The sequence below is a fragment of the Dendrobium catenatum genome, unplaced genomic scaffold, assembly GCF_001605985.2.
Source record: "Dendrobium catenatum unplaced genomic scaffold, ASM160598v2 fragScaff_scaffold_853, whole genome shotgun sequence".
Classification (NCBI taxonomy): domain Eukaryota; kingdom Viridiplantae; phylum Streptophyta; class Magnoliopsida; order Asparagales; family Orchidaceae; genus Dendrobium; species Dendrobium catenatum.
Genome location: NW_021319315.1, coordinates 3,660,254 through 3,681,521, shown reverse-complemented (window position 1 = coordinate 3,681,521; position 21,268 = coordinate 3,660,254). Strand labels below are relative to the sequence as shown.

Here is a 21,268-nt window from a genome sequence, read left to right as displayed (position 1 = left end):
TACTCGAATGGAAGTGTTTTGTGTTTATCCTGATGAATATATTTATTTGTAAGTACCAAAAATATCAAGTTAATCAGAAAATTGGGTTTCAAAGCAAGAAAATTAGACGACAGCACAACGTTTATAGTTGAATAAGGCTGAACAAGTATATCATGATCATCAAAGCAAAGAAGAAGCACAAGTTTTTGTTAAATTAGTTTACTAAGGGCTATTTAGTTCGTAGCATTTTGAGCATGGACTGCAAGGACAATAGAATCTAAATGCCTATAATTCTGTGCCTTTCTAGCTAAATCGATCTCTTTATGCATATTGTTATAGCTTCCATAAAATTCATTTATGAATATTTCAAAGATAACCTAGTCCCTAATTAATTTGAGATTTTGACAACACAAAATACATTTCTCCATTGAACCAAATCACTTGCACACTATGATGCGGATGTAATAAGAAGTGTCAATTTCAGGTCACGGGTCAGGTTCGGGTCGAATCCGAAATTGACCCGACACTATTCAGGTCATTCTGAACTCAACCCTTTTTGGAAATGAGTCGGTTTGCCGGACCCGAACCAGACCCGCTTCGGGTCCGGGTCAACCTGACACGACCCGAATGACCCAATGCCAACAAAAAAATGCTAGTTTTTAAGTCCAAAAATGGGTCAATCTCCGTTTTTTGGGTCAAAATGGGTCAATCTCGGGTTGCCGGGTTAAAACGGGTTTTTGGGTAAAAAACGAGTCAATTTCGAGTCAAATGGTCAACCTGAATTTGACCCGATTTTTCAAATGGGTTGAATTGTGAACCCAAACCCGATCTATTTCAGGTTTGGGTTGACCCTAATCCAGAATTTTCTGGTCAGGTTTGAGTCAGATTTTTGAGTCATGTCAAATATTGACACCCCTAGATATAATAAGAAAGTTTTCAGGGTTGGAGTGGTGGTGAAATATTTAAGGCTTTTGTCCACTTTCAATAAATACAATTACCACACTTTAAGAAAAAAAAATCTTGTTTCACATAAAAAATTATGTATTTCAAAAGAGTAACTGTATGATTACCCTTTTGTAGAAGTGATTGTAGTAGATAAAATTAGAGTAGGAGTCTTAGCATGTATTGGGCGCCTAGGCAAGGATATGCTTTATTTAGCCGAATCACATAAAAATCGATTTGTCTCCAACATTTTATGTTTCCTGCATGTAGATATTCATTTGTTTCTTAGGTGTGAATGTTTAGTTATTTTAAACTGACTCTCTATTGAAATACTTTAGTGTTATGAATGCATACAAAATTTTAAAATATATATATTTTTTAGAATATTTAGATCAATTAAGACAAATTCATACACACAATTTCATATATAAGATAAAATCAAGAACTCTTTGTTGATAATCAAAACGCCCAACCAATAGATCCAGATGAGCCGCAGAATTTTAAAATATTCAAAAGACCTCATTCTTGGATCATGTGTAAACCAATGGCGGGTTAGGGGGAATTTGTGTTTTTTTTTTTTTAATTTGGAAACAAACTAAACTTTTTGCAAAAAAATAAATTGCAAATGCGAAGCTCCAACCATTACTTTCGATCCAACAGCAAGAATGTCGTCGAACTGTCATGACTTCCGATACAACATAAAGGGATCCTTGTCATAGGAGGACTTGTTCAAAATTCTACCTCAAGCGAAGCAGTCGAAGTCGAACGTTGTCTGAGAGGAAAAGTAAACCCTAGACAGGCCTAATATAATTTGAAATAAAATATTTAAATAATTAATTAAATCATTAATAGTATATATCGTAATTAAAAATAATTAAATAAAACTTAAAATATTCATTATTTTAAATAATAACTAATTAATTATTTAAATAAGTATTAGTTAATAATTAAATTATTTTTAATTATATTATTTATAATTACTTACTGATAATTAAAATTATAATTAATAAATAACTCATATTTAAAATACAAATTAAATTTAAATTTATAATGAACTTATTACTTTAAATCCTAAGTTACGTTACCAAATAATTTCTAGATAACTTTTTAGAATTTAAAACCCTATTATTTAATAAATCGGGATTTATAAGACAAACCCTACTTTTTTTATAGGATAAATCCTACTCGCAGCCAAACAGCCCCTTAGTTTTAAAATGTAGCTTGATAAGGAAAACTGATACTCACTCATGCCTATGCATAAGTCGGCTTGCCTATTGTAAGGCTACTCTACTCCTCTGACATTCTGCACTCCACTTACCCTGCTAGTCTCGGTACTGTGTAATCCTCACTGCTTGATCTTTGCCAATGCATCTCAGTGGTTGAGCTCTAACGAACTGCTATTATTTATATCCTTGTATGACCAGAGGATTCGGGGTGAAAAAGAAAATGAGATGAACAGTAGAAGTTTTAATCATCTGTTTCGTTATTCTCTTCTTCTTCTTGTTCTCTGTTTTTAGTGCTTTGCAGGTTCATGCTTGCGGTGGACGTAGAGCTCACCCAACTATAGATTGCCAAATCTGTGGGAAACAAGGGCATTTCGCCATATCATGCTGGCACCGACACGACACTGCTTGCAATACTGCACCGAAAGCTTATGTTACTACTGAAACACCACAAACTGCAGACTGGTTTCTGGACTCTGGGGCCACCGAGCACCTCACTGCAAATCCTGCCCACCTACAAAACTTACAACCCTACCAAGGATCCTCTTAAGTTCAAGTAGGTAATGGACAACAGCTGCCTATAGCCAATACAGGCCTAGGTTTATTCCCACTCCGCACCGTAAGCTGCATTTACCCAAAATTTTGCATGTACCACATCTCTCCCACAATCTACTTTCCATACATAAACTCACTAATGATAATTCCTGTTTTGTGCTTCTTGATGCTCATGGATTTGCCATTAAGGATTCTCGGACCAACAAGCTACTTATCCAAGGACCCAATCATCTTGGACTCTACCCAATTAAGCTTCATAAGACTCAGCCTCGATCTACTTCCACCACAGCCTTCGTTGCTCTTCCTACGTCGAAGTCACTATGGCATCAAAGACTTGGACATCCATCCGCCTCCACTAAACGTCGCTTATCTACTCTACTACCTATTAGTATTAGTACTTCGTTAGAATCTATCCCATGTAATGCCTATGCCAAGGCTAAATGCACTAGACTATCCTTCCCACTATCTAGTTCAGTGTCTAAACAATGCTTAGAACTTATTCATAGTGATGTATGGGGTCCTTCCCCAACTTTATCAATGCAATCTTATCATTTTTATGTTATATTTATTGACGATTACAGTCGTTATATGCGGATGTATCCTCTTCATCACAAATCAGATGTTTTTTTCCAAATTCTTACAATTTCAAACACTTGTGGAAAAACAATTTCAAACCTCCATAAAAACCCTTCGTACCGATGGAGGGGGAGAATACATAAATAAATAATTTCAAACTCATCTTCTTAAGTGTGGTATCAACCACCAAGTCTCTTGCCCTTACACCCCTCAACAAAACTGGATAGCAGAAAGAAAGCATCGTCATCTGCTTGAAACCATGCAGGCATTACTCTTTAATGCCAATATTCCATCCAAATTTTGGGTTTATACACTCTTCACTGCAGTTTATTTAATTAATAGATTACCATCTCATATTACTCATAACACTTCTCCATACGAACGGTTATACAAGCAGATCCCTGACTATACCCAACTCCGCGTGTTTGGATGTTTATGTTACCCATGGTTTCCTACTCAATTGTCACAAAAGTTTGCCCCTCGCTCCACTCCCTGTATTTTTCTGGGTTATGCTTCACAATCAAAGGGATACAAATGTTTGGATTTACAATCCAACAAAGTCTATATTTCTCGACATGTGCATTTTCATGAAAATCAGTTTCCTTTTCAAACTTCTCCCACTACTACTCCTCAGACTACAGAACATGTTCCCAATCTTATACCATCAACTCTTGTTATTGTCTCATCAATACCACCACTCTATAATACAAATGATCCAATCGATTACTCAATTCCTTTATCTACTGAAGCTTCTCCCATACAGCATGTTATAGACTCTCTACCTGACAGCAATTCTATCCCTAATGCTTCCTCTGCACCTTGCCCACCTGCTTGTTCCACACCTCCTCAGCATCCTATGGTCACAAGAGCACAAACAGACCGTCTTAAACCGAGACAAGTGTTTGATATTCTTACCACTGTCATTCCCACTAATCCCACGGGTTTTCTACAAGCTAGTCAGCACAGTGCTTGGAGAGCAGCCATGAGCAGTGAATTTGAAGCACTTCAAAAATAAGGTACGTGGGTACTTGTACCACCAGTGCCGAATACTAATATTTTGGGCTCCAAATGGTTATTCAAAACCAAAGTTCATGCAAATGGATCTATAGCTCACTACAAAGTTCGTCTTGTGGCGCAAGGGTTCAAGCAAGAGTACGAGATAGACTATCTCGAAATGTTTAGTCCCGTCACAAAATTCCCTACCATTCGCATTATTTTGACCATTGCAGTGACAAACAATTGGCAAATTCTGCAATTAGATGTTTCTAATGCATTTTTACATTGTCCTCTCCAAGAAGTGGTCTACATGAAGCAACCGCCGGGATTCATTGACAAACAATTTCCGAATCATGTTTGTCTCCTAAAAAAGGCTATCTATGGACTTAAACAATCACCTCGACAGTAGTTCTCCACATTTTCATCATATCTCATTCAATATGGCTTTCGCTCGAGCACTGCCGACCCATCCCTGCTAATGTTGCATTAGAATTCGGTGCAAATATACATCTTGATATACGTTGATGATATCCTCCTCACTGGAAATTCTTCCCCGAAAATAGCCAAACTTCTAGTTGCTCTGCAAAATCAATTCTCCATGCGCAATTTGGGACCTGTCCATTATTTCCTTGGACTGCAGGTTGTATATACATCCACTGGCATCCACTTGTCTCAAACTCGATATGCCTCAGAGCTTCTACATAAAGCTGCGATGGATGATTGCAAACTGGTCGGCATGCCTCTGCCGACCAAGTTTCTCTCCAACTCTGAATCAGCTTCTGCCTATGAACGACCGGAACACTACAGGCAGTTCACTGGAGCTCTCTAGTATTTGACGATTACTCGTCTGGATCTACTATTTGTTGTGAACTATCTCTATCAACAAATGCACAATCCCCTCCAGTCCCACTATAACCTTCTTAAACGTGTTCTTCGTGTGAAAGGCACGTTATCGTTTGGCCTGCCAATTCACTCTTCCTCACTTGTTCTAACGGGATTTGCTTATTCCGATTGGGAAACGGATCACTGTGACAGACGGTCCATTACAGGCTATTGTGCCTTTCTCGATAACAATCTTATATCTTGGATTGTTAAGAAACAATCATCGGTAGCTCGTTTGTCCACAGAGGCAGAGTATCGAGCATTATCCACAGCAGCTTGTGACATTATTTGGCTCCACCATCTTTTATATGAATTTCAAATTCACCAACCTGCACCGACGCAACTCTTCTGTGATAATGTCTTCGCTCTTGCCTTGGCTAATAATCATATATTCCATGTAAGAACTAAGCACATAGAGATTGATGCTCACTTCATTAGGGAATGTATTAATTCCAAGCTCATCTCGGTGCATCATATTTGCTCTCAAGATCAACCTACCGATCTATTCACAAAATCTCTCAGTGCAACTCGTCATTCTCAGTTAAGAAACAAGATAACAATACAGCCCTCCATTTTTACCTTGAGGGAGGCTGATAAGGAAAACTGATACTGACTCATGCCTATGCATAAGTCGGCTTGCCTATTGTAAGGCTGCTCCACTCCTCTGGCATTCTGCACTCCACTTACCCTGCTAGTCTCGGCACTGTGTAATCCTCACCGCTTGATCTCTACCAATGCATCTCAGCGGTTGAGCTCTAACGAACTGCTATTTTTTATATCCTTGTATGACCAGAGGATTCGGGGTGAAAAAGAAAATGAGATGAACAGTAGAAGTTTTAAGCATTTGTTTCGTTATTCTCTTATTCTTCTTGTTCTCTGTTTTTAGTGCTTTGCAGGTTCATTCTTCATAGCTTAATACGTTTGGTAAGCTTTAAAAATGTCTGAATGATGCAGATAATCTTGCTTGCTACCCTCCTCATCTCGCTCTGTAAAATCGTATTTTAAAAATTCATATTTTATTTTATTTTATTAACAGTTTTTTTAAATAGGAATAATAAAAATTCCTATTGATTATAGCTATATCCAGCCAAATAATGAAGTCTAAAAAAGCCATAATTTTCAAAAGAAATTTTTTAATTTCAAACAACCAGACGAGCCAAAAATTGCTTTTAAAGTAATTAGAAAATTGTCTCAAATGAAACTTAAGATTTCATTTGGAACGGCTTTCTTACCGCTTCTTAAAGCAACTTTTTAATTCAAAAATTAAAAATTTTGAACTAAAAAACTGCTTTAAGAAGCAGTAAGAAAGCCGTCCCAAAAACGAAGCCTAAGGCTTTATTTGGGACGGCTTTTTTATTGTTTTATGAAACGGAGTTTTAGTATAAAAATAAAAAAAATTGTATTAAAACTCCGTTTTAGAAAGCAATAAAAAAACCGTCCCAAACGAAGCCTAAATCAACTCCATACGGGAGCAGCCTCTCCTTCTGCTAACAAAAGCATAGTAAACAAAAATAAATGATATAATTAATCATTATAACCTTCCAGCGTTGGTAGAGTGCATGCTGTCGTGGAAGAAGGCAAGCTTGATGATTTTTCAAGTATTTCTCTCTGTTTTTCGTCAGCCATACATACTTCGAGAGCAGATGGAGGTGGAGTTGGCTTAAAGTCCAGCAGTTTTGAATACTCCATAATAAGGTGAAACATATAGTCGTATACACGATCCATGCTCAGATCTTCCATTAATTGCTGCCCCTTTATGCCTATAGCCTCTGCCTGTACCAATAAATACTTATCAACTTACATATTCATATTTTTGGGATAAGACTAATGATGATTATGATGATCAACAATATCAAATCAATGAACTTGAAAGTCCTTTATTCCCGAGAGAAAGCAACGGGGAAATTAAGGCTTTGTTTGGGATGACTTTTTTATTGCTTTTTAAAGCGGTTTTCTTGTACAAAAGTTTTAATTTTTGTATAAGAAAACTGCTTTAAGAAGCAGTAAGAAAGCTGTCTCAAACAAAGCCTAAATTAGAAATCCGTATAAAATGAGAAAAATACCATAGATGGGTGATTGTTTCCCCAGTCGACTGCAGACATTATAGAAGGACATAAGTTCGAGATGTTGATCGGCAAGTAGTTCTCACTAGCGATGAGCCCGCGGCTTAAGAACTCCTCGTACTGTGGATCTATAATTAGTGAAACAGATCCGCATGAAAGAATGTACTTCAGGCTCACTGACCATGCAAAACCTTCAGCATAGATTTCAAAACTGCAGAGATAATGTAACTGTTAATCAATGATTCCTGAAAGCAGCTTAAAGCAGTAAAAAAGTCGTCCCAAACGAAGCCTAATTTGTCTTACCGGTGCTTGCACTGGTCTGAAAGTCTGGAATTCTTGAACCCAGAGTTTGATTCTTGTATCCAGTCCTGTAACAAATCACAATTCATAGCACAATAATGTGACAATATTTTTGAGGCTTAAATGTATCGTATAATTTTTTTTTATTTGAAGAAAATCTTTAGAATTTATTCACGCACCTGATGCATGATTTGGGCTTTCCATTGCTTTGTGTCATTGCATTTCAGTAACTCGATCCGTATTGGAGACTGAACATCTGGATTTCCTTTCCAATATGCAATGTCGTCTTTCATTTTCCACGGAATTTTTTGAGACCCATTTTTTATCTCTCTGAACTGTTCATCCCATGGTTTGATGTTAACCTCGGACCTGCTTATGTGAAACAAAGGAAATTAACAATGCAACCGTGGTACATCTTTTACATTTCCAAATATAATTAAATAGCTGTTTGTACTTGAAAATCCAAGCTATGCATCAAGATTTTTACAAATCCGAAGATTATCCACAAAAGAAGATTATTAAGGTTTTGTTTGAGACAGCTTTTTTGTTGTTTCATAAAACAATTTTTGTACTAAATAACTGTTTTATGAAGCAGGAAGAAAACCGTCCCAAACGAAGCCTAAATATTGATCATAGATTACATAAAAGTGAAAGTCACGTTGAAAAAATAAAATCAAAAATAAATGTGTCATTGTCATGGAGCATCTAGAAGTTTTAACATTAAGGTTGTCTTGAAATCTCTAAATATTCAATTATTAAGTTAGATGGGAGGAATTAGTTGAAAATTATACTAAATTGCATCTAGTTAAAAACCCTCCATGAACTAGTATAAATAGGCTTTGAGCCTTACATACCTTTTCGAACAAACCAAGTTTGAAGGATAAGTTCAATATAAACTTGAGAGTTCATTCATCTATCCCTACAAACAAAATTTTTATCAAAGTAATATCCAAGCAAACTTTATATGAGATGGCAAGGGGCATGAACTTGTAAGTGTCATATTTCACCAAGGAGAGCTATGAAAATTGAGTATTCCAAATGAAGAGACATTGTTTGGCTCCTAGTATATTAGGATAGCCATTGAAAATGTTATGTTGACTCTCAATATGAAGAAGAGTTGTCATCAAGCAAAAGGACTCCTTAAAGGAAAGTACAAAGCAGGACAAGAATATACTCCTCTTCATCTACCAAGGCTCAGATGAAGCTAATTTTGAGAAGGTATGGACATATCTACTTCGAACCAAGCATGAGAGAAACCTTGAAGGGCTTACAAAGGCATAAGAAATGAAATGAAGGTTCAACTTCAGCTACTTCACGCTGAGTTTATAACACAATAAATGAAAGATGCAAAGAATGTAAATGTCCATTTCACAATATTCTTAAGAGTAAAAATTCAAAATTGTTTCTCAATTATTACTAAATGTCAAATTTAGTCACAGATTTTCATAATGACCCAATTTAATCCATCATGTAACAGTCTGTATTTTGACCCAAACAAATAAATGTTTTAGGAGTCATTGTATGTTTAAATCATAAACCATCTCCGCCATAACATAGATATTGTAGTTTTTTAATCACACTAATTTTTTCGTAATTTTTTTGCACTAGTGCAAATCCTTAAGAAATTAACACCTGTCAGTACAAGTAGGGATTTCGGGATTGTCGGTTGTCTGTTTTGAAAACCGATTTCACCATAATTTTCTAAATTAAATAAGCTATTTTATGGATATTTTTCTATAATTTTTAGATTTATGAATCTGAAGATATAAAATGATTTATGTAATCTTTGTATTTAGAACTAAATAATTTATATAATCATATAGTATTAAATTAATATTTTAATATAAATATCATAAAGTATTAACATAAGCTATTAAATCTCTTTTAATTCCTCATTATTGCTCCTTTGTCTTACATTGAGTTCAATTGTAGGATTTGTTAACTTGTTGAGCTCATTATATGTTGTTAAAAGATTTTAGATTAGGGAAAGGGAGTAAATGTGTGAGATCAATTAGATCAGGATTCTCTTTCAGTCTTTTAGCTATTTTTTATACTCAGGATATGATAGATATGTTATTATATAAATCTTGAGTAGTGTATATGATTTTTAGGAAAAGAATACATATGTATATATTAATATTTTGATCGATAGTTTTATTTCTACAGGTATTTATAATGATAAAAAAAAAAAGTTAGATGGCTTTGATTGTTGTTTATTAAAAGATAAAAGAATAATTCTTCCAAATTAGATTATGAGGCATCACATCCCGACTATTAGAAAATGTTCTAATTTAGACCCGATGCCAAAAGTAACAATTAAAATTAACCCCAACAGTTAAATGTGAGGATATTTTGGGTATTATGATGTATGAAGATTATATTTGTTATTTATCATATTAAAATAAATATAAAATCATAATAGAAGTAAACTAATTAAATAACAATAGTGAATAATTAATAAAAATGGTTAACTTTTATTATAATCTTTGTATTTATTTTAATATGATAAATAATAATATATATTAAAAAAATAATATAATCACACATATACTCCAATACCCAAAATGTCATCACATTTAATTGTTGGGGTTAAATTTAACAGTTACTTTTAATCTTAAGATCAAATTAAAACATGTTCAAATAATCGGGAAACTAAATTGGGGCATTATGAAAATATAGGATTAAATCGGGCATTTACTAATAGTCGGGGGACTATTTTGGACTTTTAGTCATATTCTTAATTATGGTTAATCCAATACGAAGATACAAAGAAATTTTAAAGGGTGTTCAAGGGGCAAAAAAAATTTATGCTCTGTCAATGATAAATTTTGAAGACTAAAAAGATATCTGATGAGTGGTGAAAGAGTGTGTTGATTCTTATTTTTAAAAATAAAAGTGATACACAAGAGTGTGTAAATCATAAAAGAAATAAGTTAATGTGTAATACATTAAAGTTATAGAAGAGAGTAATTGAGCATAGATTACAACATAATATTAATGTTTCTCAAAATTTGTTTGGTTTCATGTCGAGTAGGTCTATTATGGAAGCTAAATATTTGTTGAGAGTTTTGATAGAATAGAATAGCGAGAGTAAGGATCTACATATGATATTTATTGATTTAGAGAAAGCATATGATAAAATTTTAAGAGAAGTTTTCTAGAGAGTTCTATAAAAGAAAAGAGTTAACAATGCTTATATTCAAGTCATTAAGGATATGCATACTACGGGCTCCGAAAATTCACGCCCTAGCCTCTCCGCAGACCCTTTTCTTTTCCTTTTTTGGGGTCGTCGAGAAGAGTTTTAACGAGCATATTCTGAGGCAAATTTTTAGAAGGCATATTAGATTTTGAATAAGACATCACCAGAGATTTTGCCCTTATTTTGTGAGGACTTTATAATCTGAGTTCAAATTTCTTATAGGTGCAAAGCCTCTATAGTTATTATCCCTCCCGATAGAGAGAGAGAACTTTTGATTAAGGCTAGTCATTAAACAAATACATGGTTTCCAACGTATAGTAGCATCATGATTATATATTTGGAATTTAACCTTTAAAATTGGAAATTTACCATCTTGCACTTCAACCGAATGGCGGGGAGAGTGATGATAAACCCGATCAAGATCCCATGATTCTGTCATCCCGCGTCATCATGTTCCCTAATCTACTTAGTCAAAGGAGATAGTTGAACCAACTTGACCGAAGGATCCTTGTCGGCAGCCACGAGTTGCGCATCCAAGGGCACCTTGTGGAACTGAGGTGAATATTTGTCTAAGGGGATAAATTTGAATCCATATTAGCTGACAAAGGGTTTTATGCCCTATCGATCATATCCTACTAATTCATTCCTAAAGGATTTAACATCGTTGGGTAACATACGGGCTCTGACTATGACCGTAAACCACCTGATCAGAGGGTCCTGGTAATAACCATTTACACGTAATGTCATTTAGCGACGAAACCATTGGTGTGGTGTCATTTGACGACGAAACCATCTGTTAGAGGATGTGTGCCATGTCCTTACTGTAAAAAGATGATTTGAGAATTAATCCTACTGATATTCTAGTCCAGACATTTGGTCTTGGTGAGCTGAAGTGATTTTGAAATTTGTCCACCTCGACAAATTGTTGCTGATGGTGGATGGATGTTTTTGCTTTAAGTGTTTGATGATTAATTTCATTTTAAATATTGACATTATTTGAGTATATTTTATGGGAATTTGGAAGCAATTTTGAATATTCAGAATCTCCTCTAATTAAGATCTTCTGTCAACATGGCCATCATCGGGATATTTATGAGTTATTTCATTTTATTGATTGAATATTGTTGACTCTATAAACTTGCTGACAAATAATTGAGTTCGTTGTTGGATTTAGGCCTTTATTAGTGGATTTTCCTTGTTATGGACCTTGAAAATCTAATATGAATGTATAAAAAAAGTATCTCGATCGATGTCATAACAATACATTTGTTATATATTTGAGTTGTGTTGACTACTATCTATTCACATAGAAAGATCGGGCTCAAACTTATGTTCATTCCTTGACCCGCATAGCATCCTCAAACATCACGTGTATGTATAAATGGCCCATGCGGGTGTAGGCATTTGCATGCATTTTGAATAATGCATTTGCATGATGTATTTGCACGGTAGTGGTATGTATGCAATATAATGGATATATGCATCATATTTGTATGTATGCGCATATATTGATATTTTGTTTTGCACACAAACTTAATATGACAGCCTACGATATGCATGTATAATGCAGCTATGCCTCGCCTAATTTCTTGCATAATGATAATGCGTGCATGTGCTTGCAGATCTGGTGGTGTGGCGCTGCGCTTGCAGGTCATCTACTACTTTATATAGGTAGATTGTCGTGCACTAACGAATATCTTGTATTGCCTAAAGATATATGCATTTATCGCGACCTTTTTGCATTTGTTGTGGATGGAGAATCTCCCACAATGCTTGTAAGTGTCTGCATTTGTTGTGTATTGATCACTTATGGTTGTGAGGAATCGATGTACTTGCCTGTCATTGAGTGGTTGTCAACTATAGTGGCATTGTAAAACTCATTGCTCGTTGTTGATTATCAGTTGTAGACATATTATTGTGCATACAACAAATCTTCTGTCATTGCTAACAAGTGTTTGCATTTATCGTATGTTATATTGTATATGTTTGCAAGTGACTCTATTAAGTTGGTTACACGTTGTTAGCCATCACCCATAAGTGGACTACTGTATGAATAAGTAGACCCCTACAGTGGTTCGTAGGAGCTCGTATGCATGACAAATATATTATTCTTGCTCGTAGACAATATGTTGCGTGTTGCAAATCTCTCATCATTATTTGCATGAGAATTGTGCTTTATCTCGAGCAACACATTGCCTTAGTTGCATGTCAACTCCCTTCACATGCAGGGAATTTATGCATTTGCTAGACATTGACTGTATGTCTTTATAATCAATGCATGCCAACTATTATCATTTGCAGGAGTTTGATGTGCTTGTATGTAGCTAAGTAGCATCGATTGTGTGCAAACTATAATTATTTCATACTCCTCAACTTCGTCTTAGTTGGCAATCTGTTGGACATCGATCTTTGTTAGTTGCAATGTATTGTATTCATTGTGCATATTCTATGCTCTGTTCATGAATAAATCATGACATATGATACACTCACCTTACCTACTATTTGTGTGTTCATCACAAACCCTTCTCTCGCAAATGGGTTATTATATTTGTGAAAGAGCTTTATTGTTCTTCGTATGCCATGAGTCATTTACATTCATCGTACGTCGATCGTCATCGCTTGCAAGGGTATAGTGATGGGGATATCAGATCATGGAAAGTATATCAAAGATGTGGCCGATGATCTACGACTATGATCGCACTGATCTATTTTTGAGTCCTCATATGTATTTGTTTTATTTATTTGCTTTATGTATTTATTTTAACTGTATTTCCCTTTTTACCCTTAAGGGTTTGTCATGTGTATGTCCTAAGGGCTACATCGTCTTTTATTTTCCTGTTTATTGTATGAGGCTATATAACCCCCTTATGTTTCTTTTGAAGGTGTAATGAATGAATTATAATCAAATTTCTACACATTGAGTTCTTGTGAAAGCTTGAGAGGTTTTGGAGAGAAATCCCGTGGAGAGGGAAGCGGATCACCAACCAGCCTTGGAAGAGTCCGGGTTCGTGGCTAGTTTCATCTTATTTCTTTTTCCTCTTTCTCCCTCCCTTCCCTTCCATCCCATGACTCATCCAAAATTTCCCACCGCCAGTTACATCCACCACCCCACTGCCGGCCAAGGCCCTTTCCCCCAATCCACCTAGCCGCCGGCCATCCAAGGTGGTTCCCCTTGATTGGGTGACCCACTTAATTCCTCCACCTCCACCTAACCCTAATCCAAACCCTAGCCTAGCCACCGACCTCCCTCTTTCCCCCTTGCCCCCAAATTTCCAAATTCCACATCATTACTTTACTTTCTTGCTTACTCTCTCTTGGGAAAGTTTTTCGATTTCAATCATTCAATTCAAATTTGAAGTTCAAAACACTTCCTAAAATATAATTCTATTTTAGGAAAGTTTCTAAAATCAAATTCAAAATGAATTTGAATTAGATTGGAATTAAATTCAATTCCTAAATTTGTGAAACCCATTTAAGCAAGTCATATGTGAGAACCAGATCTGGCCGGTTCGGTTGAACCAGCCAATGCTATTAATAGAGTCGTGACCCCATATAGGGGTCGGTACTTTTCATTTTGCGAAATAGAGAAGGGAGAGCGGATGGCCGAACTCGCAAAAAAGCTTGGGGAAGTTTTGTTTTTCATTTTTAGCAAATGATCACGTTGGAGGGTAAGATTAAACAACTCATTTTCATTCCTATTGTTATAGAAGCTGGGATTTGGGAGAAATGACGGTTAAAGAGAGGAGCAATTTGGAAGAAAATAGGAAAAAAAGTTTGTTTTCTCAAACTTTTATAAATTGTTCCTAATTTTAATGCTAAAATAATAGAACAAACAAGTATCCATGCACTGGAGGGAGGGAGGGAGGGAGGGAGGGAGAGAGAGAGAGAGAGAACTTCTATGTTCAATGAAAGCTCCATAGTTCTTATTAAATTCCTTATAAACATAATAATGCAAGTACAATAACCGAATCTTCACAGTTAGATTCAACCTTCAAGAATCCTCAATGCTTCAGAATTTAAAAATCAGAATAGGGAAGCAAACCTTCCTGAGAGAATTTGTGCAGCTAAAGAGTGCGTGATCAAATAAATTTAAAATGTGCGTATCAAACAAGTTGCGGATCACCCCCATCACACATGATTAAAGAAAAGATATATAATATGTGCAATCAAGTCATTTTCAATCAAATACATTAGTCTACAACAACAAATTAAATAGGGTTGTCCTGAAACAATTCAATGCATTTTTTTAATTTTTCATTTTATCAAAATATGAATCTTGCTCACTTCCTATATAAATCAAATTTTAAGTTCGAAACCACGTGCCAGTTGCTTAGAATTTTGATTTGCCAGGTCAAGATATAAGTAATAACGTTAGTAAAACGGTTCTTGCTGATATACTATACCTGAAAGCTCAAGATATCGAAGGCTAAGATACATTTACAGAGACTACCAGAGCCCCAACAAGTTTGATAATAAAAGTCTTTTCATCAATATAACTATTTTTATAATATGCTCATCCAGTAAGAACTCAGTAGAATCCAAGGACTTGAATCTTAGAGTTAACCCTTTCTAAATGCATGTATTCGCCTATTCCTCCCCTAGTTCGCTTTAGATGACAAGAGACCACATTTCTAGCTATCGACAAGCAAAATATAAAAATTTCTTTGTACCTGGAAGCACGCAGGCAACAAATGGATCATTCATTTCACCAAAATAAGTAAAAACAGCATCAAAAGGCAGAAAACAGTAATACCAGCCCCAGAAAGACCAATCGGGAAACGGAATATCAAAATGATCCTTCGTCGTGCAGTAACGGAAGAGAGGCGGCGGGGGCTTTCCAGTGCCTGCCAGATCGTATTCCGTCCTGTTAATTGCAGGACGATCCATGCAGTCGAAGAAGAGATCGACGTCGGGAACCATCCCAGGGTACCTTCGCAGCAGCTGCAGCAAGCCCCAGACAGTAAACATGGCCCTGCTCTGCACGCACGAGTAGTAGAGATCAACGTAGAGGCGATTACCGCCAAGGATCACGACTCGCATCGCAGCGTACTTTCGGGCCTCGGCAAGCACGGTGCGTGAGATGCGGGAACGACGCCAGGGCTCGAGGTCGCGGTGAATCGAACGGAAGAAGGCCGGGCACGCTGGCGCGGGCGATGAGTGTTGTGAGATTTTGCTTGGGGGAGAGCGGCGGAGGCAGGAGAGGTACGAGCAGCGTAGGATTCGGGAGGCAGAGGCGTCGAGGTGCCGATCGTCGAGGTTGAATGGATGCCAGGGCGTGGCTTCTAGATTGTGTCCCGCAACTGTTCGAGTTCGTGATTTTAGGTTGTTTATCGCCTGGGCTCTTTCGCAGAGGAGAAATCCATTAGATGAGAAATGCTAGAAAGAAAGAATGAGAGAGAGAGAGAGAGAGAGAGAGTACCATGTGAACGAAGAGGACGAAGATGAGGATTGCGGAGAGGAGTGTGATCAGGGTGAAAGGAAGGACGTAGGATGATCCGAGACGGCGGTCGAATACGAGCAGGCTGCTGAGTCCGCCACGGCGGATGGCGGAGGCGGAGGTCATCGGACTGCCAATGGATAGCCCACTAGTTTCTATGTTGCCCTCTCTTGTGGAGCTTTCAAGCTATTCAATCGGCACGCATGGCGGCAAGCTCGCAGAGCCGGGCAAGGAAAGGGAGAACGGCAAGTCTCGCGGCGCTGAGTCCGCCACGGCGGATGGCGGAGGCGGAGGTCATCGGACTGCTAATGGATAGCCCACTAGTTTCTATGTTCCCCTCTCTTGTGAAGCTTTCAAGCTATTCAATCGGCACGCATGGCGGCAAGCTCGCAGAGCCGGGCAAGGAAAGGGAGAACGGCAAGTCTCGCGGCGTGCGGCGTGTGGCTGCTCCCTCCGTAAAGAATCTAGCATATCTTTCTTTGGCTGAATTTTAAAATACAACTTATATAATAATTTACTAATAAAAAATTTTAAATTTTAAAAATAAATTTAATCCCCCTCCTCCTTACATAATGTGTCTTTTAGACCCACGTTTACCCTCCATTTTATTTCTTTTCGATGCTTAGTTAAAAATCGGATGTTTCAAAATATATGACCATGTCTCAACATTCAATGATTCAACACAGTTGATTAGATCGTTGGATCATGTAGGTAATAATATTAAAAATTATTTAAATATAATTTAATTATATATAATGTAATTTTGTGAATAAAAAATTTAAAATTATTTATAATAAATAATTCTATCATTTACTATTTAAGCATATTTAATCTTGAGATTTAATCTATTTAAGATAAATTAGTTAATATATATTTATAAATTTAATATAATTTTTTAATTATTGTTATATATTTAATATAATTTATGCATATAAATAATATACAAAATTATATTAAGATTATATATATACTATATATATATATATATATATATATATATATATTATATATATATATAATCTATTATATATATACTATATACTTATTTAGTTTAGTTTCTATTAAAAAATTCAGTATATATAATTTAATTATATTTTATCATTTTAAATAAAATATATTTGATCTTCAAATTAATATATTAATAATATAAAAAATTTAGCTTACATAATAGTTATAAATTAATATAAAAATTTTAATTTATGTTATATGTTTAGATATAATTCAATAAATAGTTTACAAATTTATATCTATAAAATTCATTTTCTATATTTTATTATTAAAAATAAAATTATAATTTTATATTATATAAATTGAATATTTTTACCCAAAATGAAAATATTATTTGCCTTATTTAAATTCTTAATAAAAAATATATAAAATATGTATGTATATACCATATAGGAACTTAAGAACTTATTTGATTTTTGTCCATATCGCCTTAAGCACTATATATTAACATTATCTTTATCATCATTTCTTTATTCACATGGGCAAAGAATATGGGATGGATGGAGCATATGTTAATTATAGTTTGAAGCTTGGTTTACATATCTATTCTCATAAAAATTTATACACATTTCAAAATTACAAAATATACATATTTATTTGAGTTGAATATATAATTATAAATTATTAATTTAATTATTGCTGCGTCTTTGGAGTATTCACGGTGGTCACCGTGAGAAATAATAAAGTTTTTACGGTCTTTAGCATTGTACGAAATCTGGCAACGCAATCAGATAAGAGAGAGGGTGATAACATTATTATGACAATCAAGATTTTTTATATAGAAAACCCCCGAAAATCGGGAAAAAACCCACGGGGCCTTACCAAGGTAATGAATGAATCCACTTAGTATTAGTAGTTGATTACAAGGAGTCTTTCTCAGGGAAGACCTTAGCTCGATGGTACCATTCCTTTAATAGAGTACATTCACATGGGAGCAATACAAGAAGCACATTGTTTATGTGTTTGTTGGTCTTGAAGGACTATAGTCGTGTGCGACGTTAAGCCGAAGGACCGTAGTCGGCGGCGATGAAGGTCAGGAAGGACTGTAGTCGGGTGGGCGACGAATCTGAAGGATCGTAGTCGGCGGGGACGGAGGTTGGAGAAACTATTGTCTGACGACGGATGTCAAAAAGACGGAGGTCTAGGTAGAAGACCATCATGGACAGAATCCAAACATCAGGTGATGGTCTGGTGAAGTCCTACAATTGGCAGAAGATCCTGCGTCAGTGTAGAATTTGGAGAGAGCGTACTCCGGTTGTTCGGGTAAGGAATGCTGACGCCATGTTGTAGCCGAAAGAATTCTGACGCTTTAGATGGTATTCAGGCAGAAACTCCGGCGTCACTTGGAGGGAGGATTCCGTGTCACTTGGACAGAATTCTGGCGGCGTGGTTGAGTAGGAGTTATTCCCTCCTATCCTTCTCTTCTCCTTCTTCTTCTTGCTTGGGCCACCTCACAAGAAAATGGATGGGTTCCTATTTATAGATTCCTGAGAAAGTGACATTGTCCTGTAATATAGGTGAGATGATCAGGGTGCAAATCTGGAGTGGTTTTGAATGGACGGTCGATCCTAAATTTAACCCAATCAATATTTTTTTTAGGAAGTCATTATAAGTAAAATTTAAAAATCGTCTTCACCATTATATACGATAATTATAGTGATTTAATTACATTAGTTCTTTCATAATTTTTAGCACTGGTGTAAAATCCTTAAAGAAATTGATTACATGTTGGTCAAATGAGAATTTTGGATTATCGTATGTCCATTTGCAAACTAATTTCACAAATAAACTTTAAAAAAAACAAGCTATTTTGTATTATTTTTTATAATTTTTTTAAGCCCAAAAAAAGATTTACATGAATTTATAATTGAAAATTGAACAATTATATGATAATATTTATAATATATTATTATATTCATTATAAATATCTATATTAACTTAACATATGTTATTAAAGTTCCATTCTCCATATTTTGCATTCGTTTTCCTCAAGCTAGAGAACTGTTTGGAAAAATGAGAAGAAATATGGAGGAAAAAAAATAAATTTTAGGATTTTGGAGGCATAGAAATGATTTTGGCAGTCAGTCATCGTGGAGATTTATTCATTTCGTTGTTAGAATCATTATCATTTTCTATTTCAGTAACTTTCTTATTTTTAAGATTTTCAATCAAATTTGTATTTTTAAGTTACCAAAAAAATTGAGGATAATTTATAATTAATAAATTTCGATTGCATTATTTTTAGTATGAGATAGATATCGGTCAATACTGAGGCATTTTGATAGAATATATTAATTTTTTTATTGGATAATTAAAAAAATGATTTTAAAAGTAAATATATAATATATAAATTTGGTTTGATTTCTATGTATTTTTATGAATTACTACATTTCATATATAGATACTGATAAAAAATGTAGGCATTTAGGCATGCGATGGAATGTTAAATATTTAATATGAAAGATGAAGGACCGTACAATTGGTGGCAACCGGAGCCTAATTAAGATTGATATCTAATTGAGCAAAAAATTGAGATTGACCGATACCTAATTAAGTGACAGTTAGACGCATATCAATATTAATACCCAATTGGGCTATAATTGGATGGAATATGAAAACATCACATTTAAATTTGTTGCATTCAATGATTGTTAAGATAAGATATTGGTTATAATTGATATTAGAATTTTGATAAGACTAGTAATATATAATATATATATATAGTTATATATATATAATATATATATATATATATATATGATTTACATGCATAACATAGACAAAAACTGTACTATATACATTTAACTTTGATATGTATATATATTTCTTGAATCGAGATATATATAATTGTTCTTAATAAATCTATATAGAAATGATATAGTTTATTTACCTCTTATATATGTTCACTTTGTTATTGATCATTGCTCTAGTTATAATAATGTTTATTGATCATATGACCTATTACTATTTCATTGATTATTATATGCATTTTACAGTTATATGTGCATACTGATAGTGATTGAATGATTATGAAATGATTACATGCATATTGTTCATATTTTCTTACATTGATTTCAATTGTAAGCTTTGATAAACTATTAAGTTGTTAGCTTACTTTATTATTTTACATATTTTTTAGGAAGCAATCAAGATCCAAGGAAGTGAGGCATATCTAGGATTTATATTTTATTTTATTTTTATATTTGTTAATTTTATTCTTTTATAGTTAAGAGCTAAAAAATAGACTGAATAAATAGATTGAACTTTTGGCTATTTTATATGAGTTTGAGGAATGAATATAATTTTATATTTTGATGTATATAATTTTTAATTGCTTTTGCTGGATTGTTTATTACTGATAGATTTATAAAATCTATAGTTGGTTAATGAAGAGATTAAAATAGAAAACTCTTCCAAAAGTTGATGTTGGGACATTACAATCTCAATTTAGAACGACACAATCAGATTATTGGAAGGTTAGGGTAAATTAGGGAAAGCTGACTTAGAGGACAATTTTGTGAAGAAAAATTGAGTAAAATTATACACTTAAAAGAAGAAACTAATCAAAGAAGATATTAATGATAGAGTATTCATAGATGACCAAAAATCACTATGGTATATTGTCTTAAGGAGCTTCTACATGTTCAAAATTACTTTTGAGTTGACGAGCAAAGCAAGGGTAGTCGAGCGAAGGATACAGCCTGGATAGATTGCCGCAAGAGAGTTGCTATAGCAAAGACAAGGAGAGCCGCGATAGTGTAGACGTGAAGTTGTCCCAAATAGATACTAAGGCTTCGTTTGGGACAGACTTTTTTACTGCTTCACAAAAATTTTAATTTTTATATTAAAAATCTGCTTCAAGAAGCAATAAAAAGCCGTCCCAAACAAAGCCTAAATCTTAGGATTCAATTGTAAAGCTTTTTAAATCAACTTTTAATTACAATTTTTTTAAACTAAAAATTTTTGGACTATAAAACTGCTTTTAAAGCATCAAAAAAAAATATCCCAAATAAAACCTAAGACAACTTAATGTTGAATCCTTACTCAAGATCGATCACAATTGAAGATTTATTGAATCTGATCAAATTTCTTAGACAAACAAATGACG

General features: G+C 34.6%; 1 protein-coding gene across 2 annotated transcripts; it reads right to left on the bottom strand.

Annotated features, from left to right (window-relative positions):
* Positions 1–6,668: 6,668 nt before the first annotated feature.
* LOC110097179 (protein O-glucosyltransferase 1) lies at positions 6,669–16,404 on the bottom strand. 2 transcript variants are annotated; one of them, XM_020823426.2, is made up of 6 exons: positions 16,135–16,403; positions 15,469–16,049; positions 7,696–7,885; positions 7,520–7,584; positions 7,217–7,427; positions 6,669–6,926 (listed from the first exon to the last, which is right to left on the bottom strand). In XM_020823426.2, the coding sequence occupies exons 1-6, from the start codon at positions 16,276–16,278 to the stop codon at positions 6,678–6,680; spliced, it is 1,440 nt and encodes a 479-aa protein (XP_020679085.1). In that variant the 5' UTR covers positions 16,279–16,403; the 3' UTR covers positions 6,669–6,677. The 2 variants fall into 2 exon arrangements, with proteins under 2 accessions (XP_020679085.1, XP_028552772.1); XM_028696939.1 differs by having other exon boundaries at positions 6,777–6,926; positions 7,303–7,427; positions 16,135–16,404.
* Positions 16,405–21,268: the final 4,864 nt, after the last annotated feature.